Here is a 15,400-nt window from a genome sequence, read left to right as displayed (position 1 = left end):
TGGGGTCACACATGACTTAGCGATGAGTTTTGAGATTGAAGTGCAGAAAATCTTTTTGAGCTATCAAGTATGCAAGTGTGCAAATGATGGGACACCCAGAAAGCACACAGGGACCAGCTGTCAAAGGATACCACTGATCTAACCTGAGATGATTTAAGCGTCAAAATGAATTGTATGTTGTAAAACTTTCTGATTTTGATTAATTGTACTGTGAATTTCATCCTACTGAAAACACAGTTTAGAGATAAAGGTGCACAATGTCTACAACATTGCCAAATAGCTTAGGAAAAAGATATATACATAAATTTAGAACCATGTCGAAAGTCAATAAATGGTGATTTTGTGTCAAAGAATATGCAGGAATTCTTTTAAAGATTCTAATTTTAGAGTTAAAAGTTGCAATATTGATAAAGGCTCCCCCACAAAAAGCAACCTGGCAATTTAAGCAGATGCATTGCAGATAGCCTTGAGCCTGTCTTCCCCTTACTTTGACACACTGCGCTAACTTTAGTCCTAGCCTCTAACCAGCCCCAATGTTCTTCACAGTTGGCCCGGTCACAGCATGTCTTAAAGCCGTCCTCGGCGGCGTCACCGCCTGGAGCCACCCATGGCTCGGTCCCCATAAGCCTCCCGCTCCCGTGCTGCCTGGCAGGCGCTGAGGACAGCCCTCCTTCAGGACCTTCCCGGTCCCTGCTCACCTTCAGCCGCTCTACCCTCCTCCATCCCTTGCTACACAGATATGTGCTCCCAGCTAAAAGCACAAGATTTGAGTGTTTTAGCAGACAGGACCACTCCATCAAAGTTTCTAAACCACAACTACCTGAAGTTCATGAATAAAAAACACTTTGAGTATTACCACCACTAATTCTTGATATATGAGACCTGTCCGCTTCTGGCACTGGCGTTTTTCAGCCCTTATACGCAGTTACTTGTTTCTAAATTTAAAACCGCCTTTCTGAGGAGCCAGGGTGGCAGAAGCGAACAGATGCAGCAGCGGGCCTCCCGCGAGCTCACCTCCTGAGGCCCGGACTGCAGCCCACGGCTGGCTGCGACCGCTGAGCAGCAGGCAGTTCACAGGGCGCGAGGCAGAGGCGGCGGCCTCAACCGCAGGGAAAGCAGCCCCGCCAACCGCAGGGAAAGCAGCGCTCGAGGCTATAGCACCTGCTCAGGCCAGGCAGGTGGGAGGCTAGAGGTGCTGAGTTTCAAAATAATGAAGCTCTACAAAAGCTATAAACTATCACTTTTCAATGTGAAAATTAAGCAATATGATTACCAACTTATTTCCTGCTGGCAATTTATTGTTGCTAAGTTGTTAGGCTTCATTTCTTATTTATTCCACACTTGAGAAAATTAGTCAATACCTCAATTTTTTAAAAAGCTGAAAAACAAAGTACAGTATAATGTCAAATTGAACAAAAGATACAGCTTATATTGTATTTTTGAAAATATAATTAACTGAATACATCAACTTTCCTAATAAACATTTATCCTTAAAAGTAATTCCACATCCCAACAAAGATGTTCCCATTTCTCTGAAGTCAGTAAGCAATCCTTAATTAGTCCAAGAACTTGGCTTTTCCTCCAAGTTAAATTTTTAGCATCTGGACTTTTAAACTAGTATACAAAATCACCACTATATATATATCTATGTTAATTTCACCATTTTCATTTACATTTACTTTTCAGCTATTAGAGACTTAGTGCTTTAAGCAGCAAACTACCTAAATTATAAACATGTATTTTCAAAACAAAAATCCAGTTCACAATTATATATACAGTGCAGAAGATTAAAAACTACATTAGCATGTGATTTCTTTTTCCTAAGGTTCCTATAAAGAATGTATGCTTGTTCTATACTATCCATTAATTCTGTACATTTAAAACATTTGGCTTGACTTAGTCAAAAATATAAAGGCTAAAATTTTTATAAGACTAACTCATTAAAAATAGGACTCAAATTCTAAACCAAGCCCTAAAACCAAGCATTCAAAGAATATCTGAATAGTAAATAGTTTTAGTATTTCTGCATGGTATGATGAGGTTTCACAAACAATTCAAAAGTTTTATTATTCAGTGATGGGAATGGCCTACAACTCAGATAACCCACAAAGTCATATGGTTTTTACAAGCAGCAGTAATATAAACAGTTAATTCAGTTATCTTAAAGACCTCATCATCTACCAATGAATACCATTAACCTGTTCACAGAATGAAAATATTTCTTCAAGTCTAATGTGTCCTTTTAAGGTTTATGTGTTGCTATTAAATGTGTTAAAAAGAAATAAGAGGTAGAATCCCATTTTTTAAAGTACTGCTATGTAAGCCAATTAAGACATTTTTATGTCACATAAATACTAATACCGCTTCAGTGAACTAGGTTGCTTTCAGAGAGCCATGTTAAACGAAAACCTAATCCATTTATGGAACTGTTGTTCTCTGCTTACTACCATATTTGAGTAACCATAAAAATAGAAAAAAATCTTAAGTGTATTATTTTGGAGGTATTCGTATGGGATTTTACCATTTCTAGAAAGAAATGAGAGAACTTTTTGGTAGTCACAGCCTGGACTAAAGAAAAGTAGAAATTGAAAATGTAAAGACAGAATCCGAAGGGCCTCAAGAACATCTGTAGTAACTGAAAGCATAATCTGCAGAACATGAAATTCTTTCCTTTCCAATCTTCCAAACAAACTCCACTTAGCAGGGCTTGGGAGGCTGCTCTTAAAATTACATATTTTACAGGCCATCATGACCTAAGCACAGAATAGCCTAAAATATCTTCACTCTTCTTCTTAAAAAAAAGTATATATACTCATTCTTTTTCAAAAACGACCCAAAATATCACCAGTACATTTTATAAAATTAAATGCAAATTTTATTAAGGATTTCAAATTACATATGTCAAATTTCTAAAATGGAATAGAACCATCTTGAAACTGGAGAGATGGCATTGATGAACACTGATATCCCTTGAAACTCCAACTTTATTTAAAAAAAAAATTCCTCTGCAGACCATATTCCCCCAATATAACAAGAAATAGTTATCTATCTCTTCACTTTGGCAACTGCTATTTCCTAAAGGAAGAGTTTTGCTGCTACTTTTAAGTTCATTAAAAATGGGATTCTATCTTCAGATTAAAATTTTTTAGTTCAGAAGAAGCTGTGTTCAAATGAGCTATGGGTACAAAAAAAAAAATCACTGCAGAATGTCTAATTAAAACAAGCAAAATCATTTTGAAAATGAAGAGGAAAAACAGAAGGTGTTTTCATGGCATTTTTTATGAACTACTGCAACTGGTTAAGGATTTCCAGTAGGTACTTAAAATCTCAGGAGGAATGGACAGTACTATACAAATAACAAAATGTGTTTATATTCTGAGACCTTAATACTAAATTTTTAAAACAGAAGCTCTATCACCTCTAAAAATGAGCCCAATGTAATTTTATTAAAACCAGGAATTCTAGGCTTTCCTATAATTATAACCCAATTAGTCCACTCTGTCAAACCTTTAATATTCATCCCCAAAAGTAACAGTATTTAGCCTGAGGTATTTTAAATGTGGCTCTACAGTCCCTAATTTAATGGCATTTTCCGCCTCTAACAATGGTCTTATTTCCACTTTAGTTCCATGACATCTGTAGTATTTACTACAATATAGTCACAATTAAAATAGCTGGAAAAAATCCTAGGACCCCTTGAAACAGCTGCTCATTACCTACTTTTGTTAAAATAGGAGCCACACAAAGATCTACAAATGTTGCCCAACTGGATCCAGAATAAAGGTACTTATACTTGGTTTACCAGTTTAACTATTCATATCAAGCCTTGGTATAATTAAGATGTTGACTATCACATACTTATGGTACAACAGGTCCAAAGTTTTGAGTTTTTAATGCAACCGAGAAACATTTCATAAAATTTTTAACTTAATATGCCTTAACACGTCTGTGAGGTAGTTGAGTCAACAGTACTACCCATTTTAATACAGAGTCAGACAAAAGGCAAGGGTAAGTAGTGACACACTTTAAGCAGTAAGAACTGGAACTGACTGTAAGGCTCGGGGCCCTCAGTCTAGTTACGACCAAAGGAAATGAATTTAACCTTTTACTCTTTCTATGAGAACCATTAAATCTTTTAAGAATTTATCTTTTTTAAAAATACTTTCTTATTAGTAGATATAGCAGTACCTCTTCCAAATTTGGCACCCTTTTCTTCAGTAATATGGTAAACTGGGTACATAATTAAAGCTAGGCCTCTGCTTCTACCTGAATTAGTACAAAATTAAGACATTATCTTTCGAGAACTAAAATTATATGACATTTTTATTTTAGGCTGCAAAAACAAAAATGAGCAAACAAACAAACAAACAAAAAACTTGAAATAGGCTTGTCAAATGATGTAAATTCATCCTTTCCAGGAAAGCAGAAGGTAGATCCTACCACAAAGAAAAGATGCTTAGTTAATGGAGGTTAAATTTTAGAAGTACAATTAAAAATAATGAGGCATAACTTCTGAAAATACTAGGTTTTATTCACCTCCCTATGATAACCAACAACCACACTATTAGTTAATAAGCTTTTCTTATAGTAACTAATGTCACCTGACATACAAAAACCTGTTAATCTAAATTATCAGGTGTAGTCTTACTGGAAATTCTTAACCATATACTTTACTTGACAAGTTTTGCTTTTTAAATGATGAATTGTCTTAATGTAAGTCATTGTATTTCTGTAACAAAGTAATGAAAGGCACAGCTCTTGCAAGCAAACTTAAACCCATTCAACCAGCTGAAAAAATACTTTGGTTCTTCAGGAAAAAAACTTAGCAAGACAAAAAAATCTAGTTCATTTCACAGTTCTGTTCATTTTCATAGCTTTAATCTAACAGTTACACGATAAAAATACTCCAAGAAGAACCAAACTATATAGCAACGGACGAACATGCGTGAGAGATTCTGTGCATTCGATGCAGCTGGCAGAAAAACTAGTTAAAATGTTAAGTAGAACAAATTTGGTCTTTAAAATATCAGTTCCTTTCCTTTAAAAAAAACTTCTGAGTCTACCAAGAAAATACAAAAACATAAGGCTGTAAGTAAATAAGAGTTGTGTTTAGGCTATTACAGTGCAGGTTATCCTCAAGGCCACATACATCCTGCTTCACTGCTGCTTGCACTCTGCTGGGTTTTGATCCTTCTGTTAAAGGAAAACAACAAGTCAATCTATCTTTTTCTATCTGCTTCAGGTAATTTTTCAATAATAATTATTTTAATTATCACATTATCTCACTGTTCCGTCAAAATTTTTGCCAAATTAAAAAAAAATGATACAGTAATGATAGCAAATTATTCATTCAAATATTACAGAGTCACGAAAATGCTGAAACAAAGTCCGAATTTTACAGTGTAGAATGAACTCCATAAAGTGAAACACATTAAAGTATAATCTTAAAACAGTCAAACAAATTCTAAGTCATATCACCAATTGTTTTTGCCTTTCAAAAATACTAATTTCATTCATATTTAGCTGTTAAGACCAATTCAGACATGTCAGAATATTTGATTTTTTAACTACCCTCTCTTACCTGATGACTAGGTTAAAGCGTCTTCTGGGTATTTTATAGCATAAGCCAATGAATAAATGCATTAAAGAGAAAGTGGAAGTTTCTAGTGAATCCTGTTAACAAACCAAGCATTTTGTAGGAGATAAAGTCCTTTACTAACCCTGAGATGACAACCTCCTACTAGGACTCGGATGTGGAGAAAAGAGGTGACCGGGAGAACCTAATAGTATTGCGCCCCTGTTTCTGTGCACTCCTGCATTCAGATTATTTAAAAACTGTTAATAAGCTTTCCTTTGGAGAGAAAACATCCTAAACACCAGCTAAGTAATTCTGAATGCTTAAAAATGCCCCAAGATAAGGCACCATTTTTTTTTTTTTGCATTATATATATTTATAGCATAAGGCACCATTAAAATAGAATCCTAGGGCTATTCAGGCTGAAACTATGAAAAACGTTAAGGTCAGAACCAAAAATAAAGTTTCTTCAGAAAGGTATTGAAATTACTCGTACTGTTGATATGCCAGTGAGGAGAGATTTATTAAAGACTTTAATGGGCAAAAAGGAACTTTATATTCAGAAACATCAACTCATATTCAACCTGCCTTAAATTGAACAGAAAACAGCACTAATTTTGCTCACCTTTGGGTCATAGTCTGGATCATTTTCCTCATCTCCTTCTTCTTCCCCTTCCTATATTAAAGTTCAAAATGCATCCATGAAGTAGGTACACAGTAGGAAGAAATGGCTCATAATGTAGGGAGAATTTAGTACAAGTTACTCTATAAGTCAACAGACTTTTCATGATTACAGAGTTTGGTGACAATGCAATTTAATTTGAAAGCTTCTAATATGAAAAATTTCCCAACACAACTTGAGACATCCAGACAGGTTTTATTGAAAAGATTTACTGCAGCCAACGTTGAAAAAGTTTACTGCAGCTTTTGACTTCTTCAAAGAGCTGATAACCCTGCAGCAGAACAGAATTATTTGAAATAAAAAAAGTGTTCTGAGTTTTGCAGTTTATTTATTGAAACCTCATACATACATTGCTTGGATGTAGAATTCTAAAACCACGTTTTTCCAAAAAACGTTTTTATCCCATATCATGGAATAATGAATATACCAATTGAATACATAAGTCACTCAATTTGCTTCTCAATGTGTTAAACTGAGAATTATTTGCTCATTTGGTAAACATTACCTCATCCGCTTCTTCACCTTCTTCATCATACTAAAAAAGGGAAAAAAAGATGACGTTTGAATGAAGCTAACAAACATCTGAAAGTAGCATTTACTTAATATCCACCACTGTATCCACTAATGTCTAAAAAAAGGAAAAAATACTTCGTTTGGCAACTGATTAAAACAAGGACAATAGCTACATGAATCACCCAGCTCAGTGCTATGATCTAAACTTGACAACTTAAAAATAAAGAACACAGGATAATCATGGGTAAAGTATGATCAGGTAACTATGACTGTAAATATTTCAGTATGTAAAAAAAAAGGACCTAAAGCCTATTTGAATGATTGCCACTTAACAAGAAAGATGTCCAAAATATTGGAGAACATCCTATTTTTACCTTAAATTGTTCCTTTGTATTTCTATGAATAAAAATTCTATGCTTTCTAATAAAGATTTTTATATCAGAATTCAAAAATGTCCAAGGTTATGATTTGTTTGGTCAAAAACATGTAATGGAATTACAAGACTAACCCAACATACTGAAGTTTTACTATTGCAAAGTAGCCTTCCTAATAGTAGGAAAATAAAAGCTACAATAAACCAAGCACAAAGATTCTAACAGAATCTGTTTAAAACAATTCAAAAAAGTTACCAAAAAGGATGTAAGTAATCAGCCTAATTTTGAATTATTCTGTCTTGCTTTTTAACAGCTCCATCTATTCATTAAACCTCTCACCAGTTCTGACTACCACACCCGCACCAAAGGATTTCACTGCAGGATTCAGATTCACTCACATCATCGTCATCATCTTCAATAGCTTCTCCAGTGAAGTATAACACTGATCTTGGGATTATACGCTCACGTAAAAAGTGACCAATTTCAAAGTCTGCAGCGAGGATGGCTTCGGAATCATCATCCTTTTAAAGAAAAACAGACGCACAAAATGTATGAACTTACTAAATCTCAAATATGTGGGACTGCTCGGTTTAAATCATTCATAGAAACGCTCAACTTCACTTTAAACACTTAAAACTAGCTCATGTGTGCATGATCAAATAGTCATCTACATGTGCCTCAGGTTTACAGGTTTTTAATAAAAAGAAAATGTTAGGAGGTCAGTGTACCTACTGATCATTGCTTAGTTTCCTCTAGTTTAAAAGTTACAATAGCAACTTTGCTATATGACCTCAATTTTCTTTTAAAGATATTATTGAAAACACCGAATGGAATAATAGTAACGAACTTAGGCTCTTATAAATAAAATTATGTATATGGCACATAATATAGACCAGAGAGGATCACTTCATACTTTCTGAAAGAGACTTATCCAAGCAGCTGGGTAGTGCCAAATGTCACCAAGTCCTACTTGATAAAGACTAAGTCAATCTCAGATTACTACTTAACGGCAAAGTACAGCATAGAAATGCTGCTGACATTCAAATTTAAAATTATTCCATAAAACTAAAGTTCCAATTCTGTGATACTAAACAATGAGTAAATATTCTGTGAAATCCTGAATGTTTATTTTTGATCCATTAACACAATCCACTCTAGTAACAACAACAAAACACCAAAGGGTTAGGGGAGAAGACTTTCAAGGAAAAATTCTAATCCCAGACAGAGATGTTCTATCCATAACTACTCAAGACTGTTTTTTGTTACCATCAATACTTGGTAATAGACTTAGGCCAAATTCAAAACATGTCTAGCCTACACTCCATGTATAGATTTCTTTAAGGCTATTCCTCATTCCAGGCTGTATGCCAAGCACATTTCAGCTATATGATCACATATATAAAACCAAATTTCTACTGGAATAATAACCACAGAAAGAAATCTAAGCAGAATGTGGTTAGTGTTTTGTAAACAGTATAAATGACTTAAACTCCATTTTCAATAAGGAAGAAAACTTAATAGTTTGAAAACTTGAATCCCTCATGTCAGTATTTCCAAGTCTCAAAAGAAAAGAAAATCTTTAGCCTCCCACCATTTCTCAGTGGAAGCAGCAAAAGCATTTTTTTTTTTTTTTGATAGGACAGCATTTTCAATGGAGCAATTTTTCAGATGTGTAAAGGTCCTCTTCTCTGCACTGCAAGCCTCAGTACAAAATACTAGCAGCCACTTTCCCACTCCTCACATTTGAGAACCAGTCTTTTAATTTTTTATATACAGTCCTTTAATTTTATACATAGTGAACAATTCAACAAATAAACAATTCAGCTTACCAGATCTCCACTCTCAGGAACTGCAAAATTGAGAAAAGAAATTCAAATGAGTAAAAAGTTACACAGAGCTTATAATAAAACAACCATAAATACTCAAAGTAAAGCACTATTTACCTTCAGGAGGGGCAAAAAAGTTAAAGAAAGAGTCATTAGAGACTGTCTTGGTCACAGTGCGAACTGTCCCACGCCCCTTGTGTTTCTGCTTCTTCTTAATCGTTTTCAAAGTGACATTCTTCCCTTTTTTCCAATCTATCTGGCACCTTCCAAAACAAAGGCAAAAGAATGTCTATCACAATTAACACATTTACTTTCAACTGCTGGAAAGTTGACATTTTTTTAAGTAAATGTTTTATTTTCCAATTTTAGAGGGAAAATTTGTGCTTCTTTCTGTAGCAGTATAGAGAGAAATTTTTATTTATAAACAAATTTTTGCAACAAATATGTTTATAATTACCACAAACTCACAGTATAATACATTTAAATGTGTACTCCTTTGGAAAAATATTATGGTCCATGGAGAATCCTGCAAAAATTGGTAAGCCCTTCTCAGAAAAATTTTATTGAAATATTTGGAGATAAACTATGTATGTATGTGTGTACCAAGCAGACACACTAGAAAATAATAAATATCACAAATCATAAGTAAAACAAAAATAGATGTAGCATTCTATTAAAGTAGTAAAATGAAACTCACCCTGTACAACCCATAATTTCTGGTCCGTCAAAAGAAAAGGGATCAGCATCATCTGGTTCTGACCTCATCCTATATGTCTTTGTCAACACTTCATTTGTGAAATATTCATTGGGTTCAAAGTGAAATTCTAAGACAAAACTCTTTAAAAAAAAAAACAAAAAAAATTATATTAAATTTTTACATGATAAAATTTCAATGCTTTAGTAAATAAAGCTTAATCTATGACTTTTATAAACATAAAATTTTAAGTGACAAAGTCCTATTCCAGGAAAAAGTCATGTAAATCCCAAATTACCTTAAAAGCAAAATATGGCACCAAATAAACTGAGCAAAACTTGGTTCAGCTTACACCGTTTAGTAACGTGTTTATGAAATAGGTTAGGTACAGCTGAACAATCTCTCCCTTCTTCCCTCCATCTCCCCATCTCCCCAGAGGACTTCCAGTCCTAGACTGACAGAGAAAAGGCCCAACCTTAGCATGTGTAATGTAAGATCCTGAGCCCACAGAACCTTTGCCCATGCTTTCCATAATCTGATGGTTTCAGGGAAAAGCAGTTGGCTGCTCTTCTGTAATGAAGAAGTAAGGACCCTCTAATACCTTCTGTTCTATTTACTTTCCAACATGTTTTTCAATACAGAATAAGCATTTTCTTATTCATGTTACTTTGCTGTTATTTTTAAAACATTTTAATTCAGTATCAAAAATGGGACGATTTTTACAATCAGAGGGAGGAAAAGGAATAAATACAGCATCACAACTATCACCATGAGAACTTTAATTCTGACTAACAATTCAAAGTACCAAATATCAGTTTCAATTTCTTCTCACTCCCTTGTTTAATTGTTGAACGTCACCTTTCTTTATAAAGTTCCATTGATTTACTTTGTAAACATCTAATGCTACAAAACTGGAAATATTTCAAGATTCTTTTACCATAGGTTGACCAGCATCTGAGAACTTCACTTTAATATCTTTCAAGTGCTTCAGAATAGGTTCATCATGTTCCTTTAAATTAAAAAAAAAAAAAAAAAAATCAAAACGAGTATCTAAATGGCATTTTAAGACTAGTGTTCTTCTACTGGACGATATACATTTAACCGACAGACATTTTATTGATGTTTTATGTATAATTATGAACCTTAAGATTTACTCTCCAGGTTATGCCTTATACTGAAGCTAGTTCAAAAATGTTTCCTGATCATAACTGCTACCATTTCCAGTTGCTTCTTGTTCCTTTACTACCTTAGTAAAAAACAGAAATGCAATAAGCTGTCATTGTTTTGAGATAGTTTCTTTTTCTTGACATTAACTTCCAACAATCACAATATAAGGTAACAAGTAATAATGCAGATGAAAGTGGCCCAAGAAATGATTCAGATTAGGAGAGGCAAAGTTTCCCTAAGGTGACATCTATATTGGTTTCCCAGAGAAAAGGACAATTATTAAAATAGGTAAGTAAAGAATCTGCCTGTCAATGCAGGAGACACAGGAAGACTAAGGTTCAAGCCCTGGATCGGGAAGAATTTCCTGGAGCTGGGAAAGGTAACCCGCTCCAGTATTCTTGCCTGGAAAATTCCATGGACAGAGGAACCTGGTGGGCTACAGTTTATGGGGTCCCAAAGACTTAAATATAACTGGGCATGCACACACACACGTATGTTTACAGTGTTCTTTGACAATGCAAATATTCCTTGGAATAGTTTCAGGCTGAAAAAGGTCTCTCTGGTGAGACAATCAGAACAACCCACCATAACCTCCATACTCTGCCATCTAAAACCAAAAGGCACAGGGCTATGTGAGAATTACAGTGAAATGAGCAATTATCTAAGAAACCGTTTCATTATTTAATTTTTGGAAATGAATTGTAATCTATTTGATTACATTAATCAAAGCTGCAATTCCCCTTCTACCAATAACAGCTCTTTCAAAAGAAAGCCATATTTGGGAAATCCCTTGCAGTCCAACGGTTAGGTTTCTGTGCTTCCAACGTCAAGGGCCCAGGTTTGATCCCTCATCGGGGAACTAAGATTCCCATAAGCCTTGGAGCACTCTTTTCCCCTCAAAGGCAATCATTCTATAAAAGTCAACAATACAGAGACCAGTCATCACAGTCATTTACATTTCACAAGTTTACTCACTGAGGTAAACTGGTGTTTTATGAATAAAATTACCTGAACCATATCACTGAGCAAGTCAACATTCTTAAAAACAGTCAACCAAAACTCAGGAATTCCCTTGGGATCTTCTTTTTCTTCATCCTTTTTCTCATCTTCAATCTTGGCCTTTTCTTTTAGCTCCTCCTTAATAAAAGACAGCATTAATGAGTGCTGGATATCTAGATTAGACATCTTGATAAAATGTTTTACATTCAGGACCCAACAAACCTTCAACTGACTAATTCTAACATTCAGCCAAAGAAATTCTAGTCTAATTGTGTATACACTGCTGTTACCCACAGCAAATCTTTACTTCTACAAATACTTACCATACCATATCCCTCCCAAAAGAAAGCTATTAGGACCGTGAGCTGTAGAGAAAACAATTTCAGCTTCATGGAAAGAAAAGACTTAAGCACAGTAAAGAGAAAAAGCAAAAGAAACATAAACCTTGTTTACTGCCTCACTCACTGGTGTTCTTAATTAAAATATATTCTCTTAATCAAGGTTAAAACATGAACACTGGAGAAATGAGATCACGTAACAGGGCACCAGATCTGTGTCACAGCTCTGCCATCTATAAAGGTGGGCAGGCCACTTAGAAGCCTCCACCTCACTCGAAAAATGGAAACAATCCTTTTGTATGTCATCAGGAAGTTCAAAGTAAAAGTTTATATAAATCTATAAACTTTAATTACTATAAAAATACAAGGAAAAAGTAAATTTGGTATAGACAGTGCCAGGCTAACAGCGGCTCATCTGCACTCATATCCATCTCACAATAAAAAAAAATTCCCAAAGTATAAAAACATACTAAAGATAATACCAACCGAAATTTCATCTTCCTCATCTGGTTTCCATTCACATTCTTCTTCTGTAGGTTCATAAATGGCATTAATGATCTCAAATCGCTGAAATGATTAAAAAAAAAATTTGCGTAAAAACTCTGGCATCCAAGCTAAAAACTGTTTCTCATTAACACTCATAGATTTAATGACTTCAAACCACAAGCTAAACTGTTATTACTGATAGTCTTCCCAAATATCTTTAATAACCATTTTGCTGAGAGGTCTAACAAGTTTGTTTTTATTTCCAAAGCTTTATTATCTTCTTGAATTTTAGATAAATAAAGTATTAGAAAGCATTACCTTATCAAACAGAGGCTGATAAAGAACAGCATACTTTCTTTCAAGATCATGAACTTCCTCATAGAATTTGGCTTCTATCTGTGCACATTTAACTTGAAGGTTTTTAAGGGCATTCACTCGTCTTTTAACTACCCTAGGCAAGCTGAAAGGTTAGAAAACATCTGTTATACAGCATCATAGTAAAACACAAGTCACTTTTGTCATATTGAAACTGAAGCATAAAAGTTAGTGAATGACGCTCATAGTTAGCAACATGCAGGCTCATTCATGTCCGATTCTTTGAGACCCCATGGACTGCAGCCTGCCAGGCTCCTCTGCCCATGGGACGGCCTCTCCTGGCAAAAATACTGGAATGGGTTGTCATTTCCTTCTCTGGGGATCTTCCCAGCTCAGGGATTGAACCCAGGTCTCCTGAATGGGCAGGCAGATTCTTTACCACTAAGCCACCTGGGAAGCCTTTAGTGAGTGACAGGTTTCCTATTTGAAGCAAAAGGTACATTCAAATACAGACCTCATGACCATTAAGCATTTCAGAAGAACAAATTTAATGAGGTAGAGTAAACCGGTAAGAAAATGTAAATTGTGTCACAAATCCTAAATCTTTCATTGTAATCAAACCTTAGCACTGAGCTCATCAGTGCTGGTATTTCAGGTGTAAAACACAGTCTATCTCATACAGTTAAAAAGTCATCAACTGACTATCCTGATAACCTGAATTATTTTTTAAAATATGTACAACTGGCCTAATCACTGGCAGTCCAGTGATTAGGACTCAGAGCTTCCACTGCAGGGGACACAGGTTCGATCCCTGGTCGGGATCTATGATCCCACAAGGCATGCCAAAATAAGTGAATAAACACAAATAAAATATGTACAGTTGACCCCTGAACACAGGTTTGAATCACTTATATGCAGACATTTTTCAATAGTAAATACTACAGTACTACACAGTGTACGGCTGGTTGAATCCGTGAAGATGGAGGAATCAGATACAAAGGGCAACTCTTTATATCCTGTTATACACTATGTATAAAGTTATACACTGATTATAGCTCCTTATTCTAGGGTCAACTGCATATCTCACCTGTGTCTATTATTATTAGGGGAAAGGAGGGGACCATATCTCTTTCTGGAAAAAGAACGATATCCTACAGCATGATTTTTTTTCTAGTCTCAGTATTTAATTTGGAATTTGAAATTACATTAAATAAGTACACGGTGTTTTATGAAGAGGGGAGGGGGATTTTTAAAATAACCGCTTTCCTGAAGTATAACTCATATGATCCACTACGGGACATAGATTTTTTTTTTTTAAAGAATATACACACCTAAGTTTATGAGCCCCTCAAAAAAATTACTAAACTTATGAATGCCTCTAACACCCAAAAAACATTCACTCAGGCAGTTTGTACAACACATCCAAAATCCAGGTTAGAATTTCCTGCCGTAACGAATGGACCTAGAGATTGAAATACTGGGTAAATAAGTCAGACAGAAGGAGAAATATTGTGTGACATCCCTTCTAGTGGAATCTAAAAAGAAATGATACAAATGAACTTATTTACAGAACAGACTCACAGAGAATGAACTTATGGTTGTCAGGGAGGAAGGAAAGTATGAGGGGAAAGGACAGTTAGCAAATCTGGGATTGACACGTACACATAGCTAGATTTAAAACGGATTGCCAACAAGGATCTACTGTGTATCACAGGGAACTCTGTTCAGTGTTACGTGGAGCCTGGATGAGAGGAGAATTTGGGAGAGAATGGATACATGTATATGTATGGCCGAGTCCCTTGGCTGTCAACTTGAAACTATCACAGCACAATATTGTTGTAATCAAATTAATTCTCTTATCTAGCCACTTAAGGTAGGTAAAAACAAATAAAAAACAAAAACCTGAAGTATCAAGTTTTATTTCTTACAATTGAAAGTAAAATGTTCTGTCAAGGTAGTCTAAGAACTTGGTCACCTAGCTTTACCCTCAACTCCACATGTCAAGAAAAAAAAAAAAAAAATCAACCCTAGAAACTTTATGGAGCCAAGAAGGTGCCATAGGTTCTGTATCTCTCTGACAAACACACACACACACGCACCATGAGCAAATTCTGAGTAAGACCGAACACACACACACACACACACACACACACACCATGAGCAAATTCTGAGTAAGACCGAGAACACCGAGAACACACACACACACACACGAGCAAATTCTGAGTAACACACACACACACACCATGAGCAAATTCTGAGTAAGACCGAGAACACCGAGAACACACACACACACACACACACACACACACACGAGCAAATTCTGAGTCACACACACACACACACACACACACACAGACACACACACCATGAGCAAATTCTGAGTAAGACCGAGGGCTGCCTTTAACTGACAGACAGGGTGAGTGGGCTGCAA

At 35.3% G+C, this 15,400-nt stretch overlaps 1 protein-coding gene across 7 annotated transcripts in view; it reads right to left on the bottom strand.

The window, feature by feature from the left end:
* Positions 1-2,848: 2,848 nt before the first annotated feature.
* Positions 2,849-15,400, bottom strand: part of NAP1L1 (nucleosome assembly protein 1 like 1) — a 36,850-nt gene continuing 24,298 nt past the window's right edge. For 4 of the 7 annotated variants that reach the window (XM_043446368.1, XM_043446374.1, XM_043446367.1 and 1 more), the window contains 12 exons: positions 12,973-13,114; positions 12,655-12,735; positions 11,840-11,968; positions 10,602-10,673; positions 9,668-9,807; positions 9,088-9,233; positions 8,974-8,993; positions 7,543-7,665; positions 6,763-6,792; positions 6,201-6,251; positions 5,122-5,193; positions 2,849-4,436 (listed from right to left, as the gene is read on the bottom strand). In XM_043446368.1, the coding sequence (XP_043302303.1) occupies positions 5,158-5,193; positions 6,201-6,251; positions 6,763-6,792; positions 7,543-7,665; positions 8,974-8,993; positions 9,088-9,233; positions 9,668-9,807; positions 10,602-10,673; positions 11,840-11,968; positions 12,655-12,735; positions 12,973-13,114 (970 nt within the window). In that variant the 3' untranslated portion in view covers positions 2,849-4,436; positions 5,122-5,157. Of the gene's footprint in view, positions 4,437-5,121; positions 5,194-6,200; positions 6,252-6,432; positions 6,529-6,762; positions 6,793-7,542; positions 7,666-8,973; positions 8,994-9,087; positions 9,234-9,667; positions 9,808-10,601; positions 10,674-11,839; positions 11,969-12,654; positions 12,736-12,972; positions 13,115-15,400 lie in introns of those variants that run through there. The other 3 variants (XM_043446372.1, XM_043446371.1, XM_043446370.1) reach the window with 2 other exon arrangements.

The sequence above is a fragment of the Cervus canadensis genome, chromosome 25, assembly GCF_019320065.1.
Source record: "Cervus canadensis isolate Bull #8, Minnesota chromosome 25, ASM1932006v1, whole genome shotgun sequence".
Lineage (NCBI taxonomy): Eukaryota > Metazoa > Chordata > Mammalia > Artiodactyla > Cervidae > Cervus > Cervus canadensis.
This window is presented reverse-complemented; position numbering and strand designations above follow the sequence as displayed.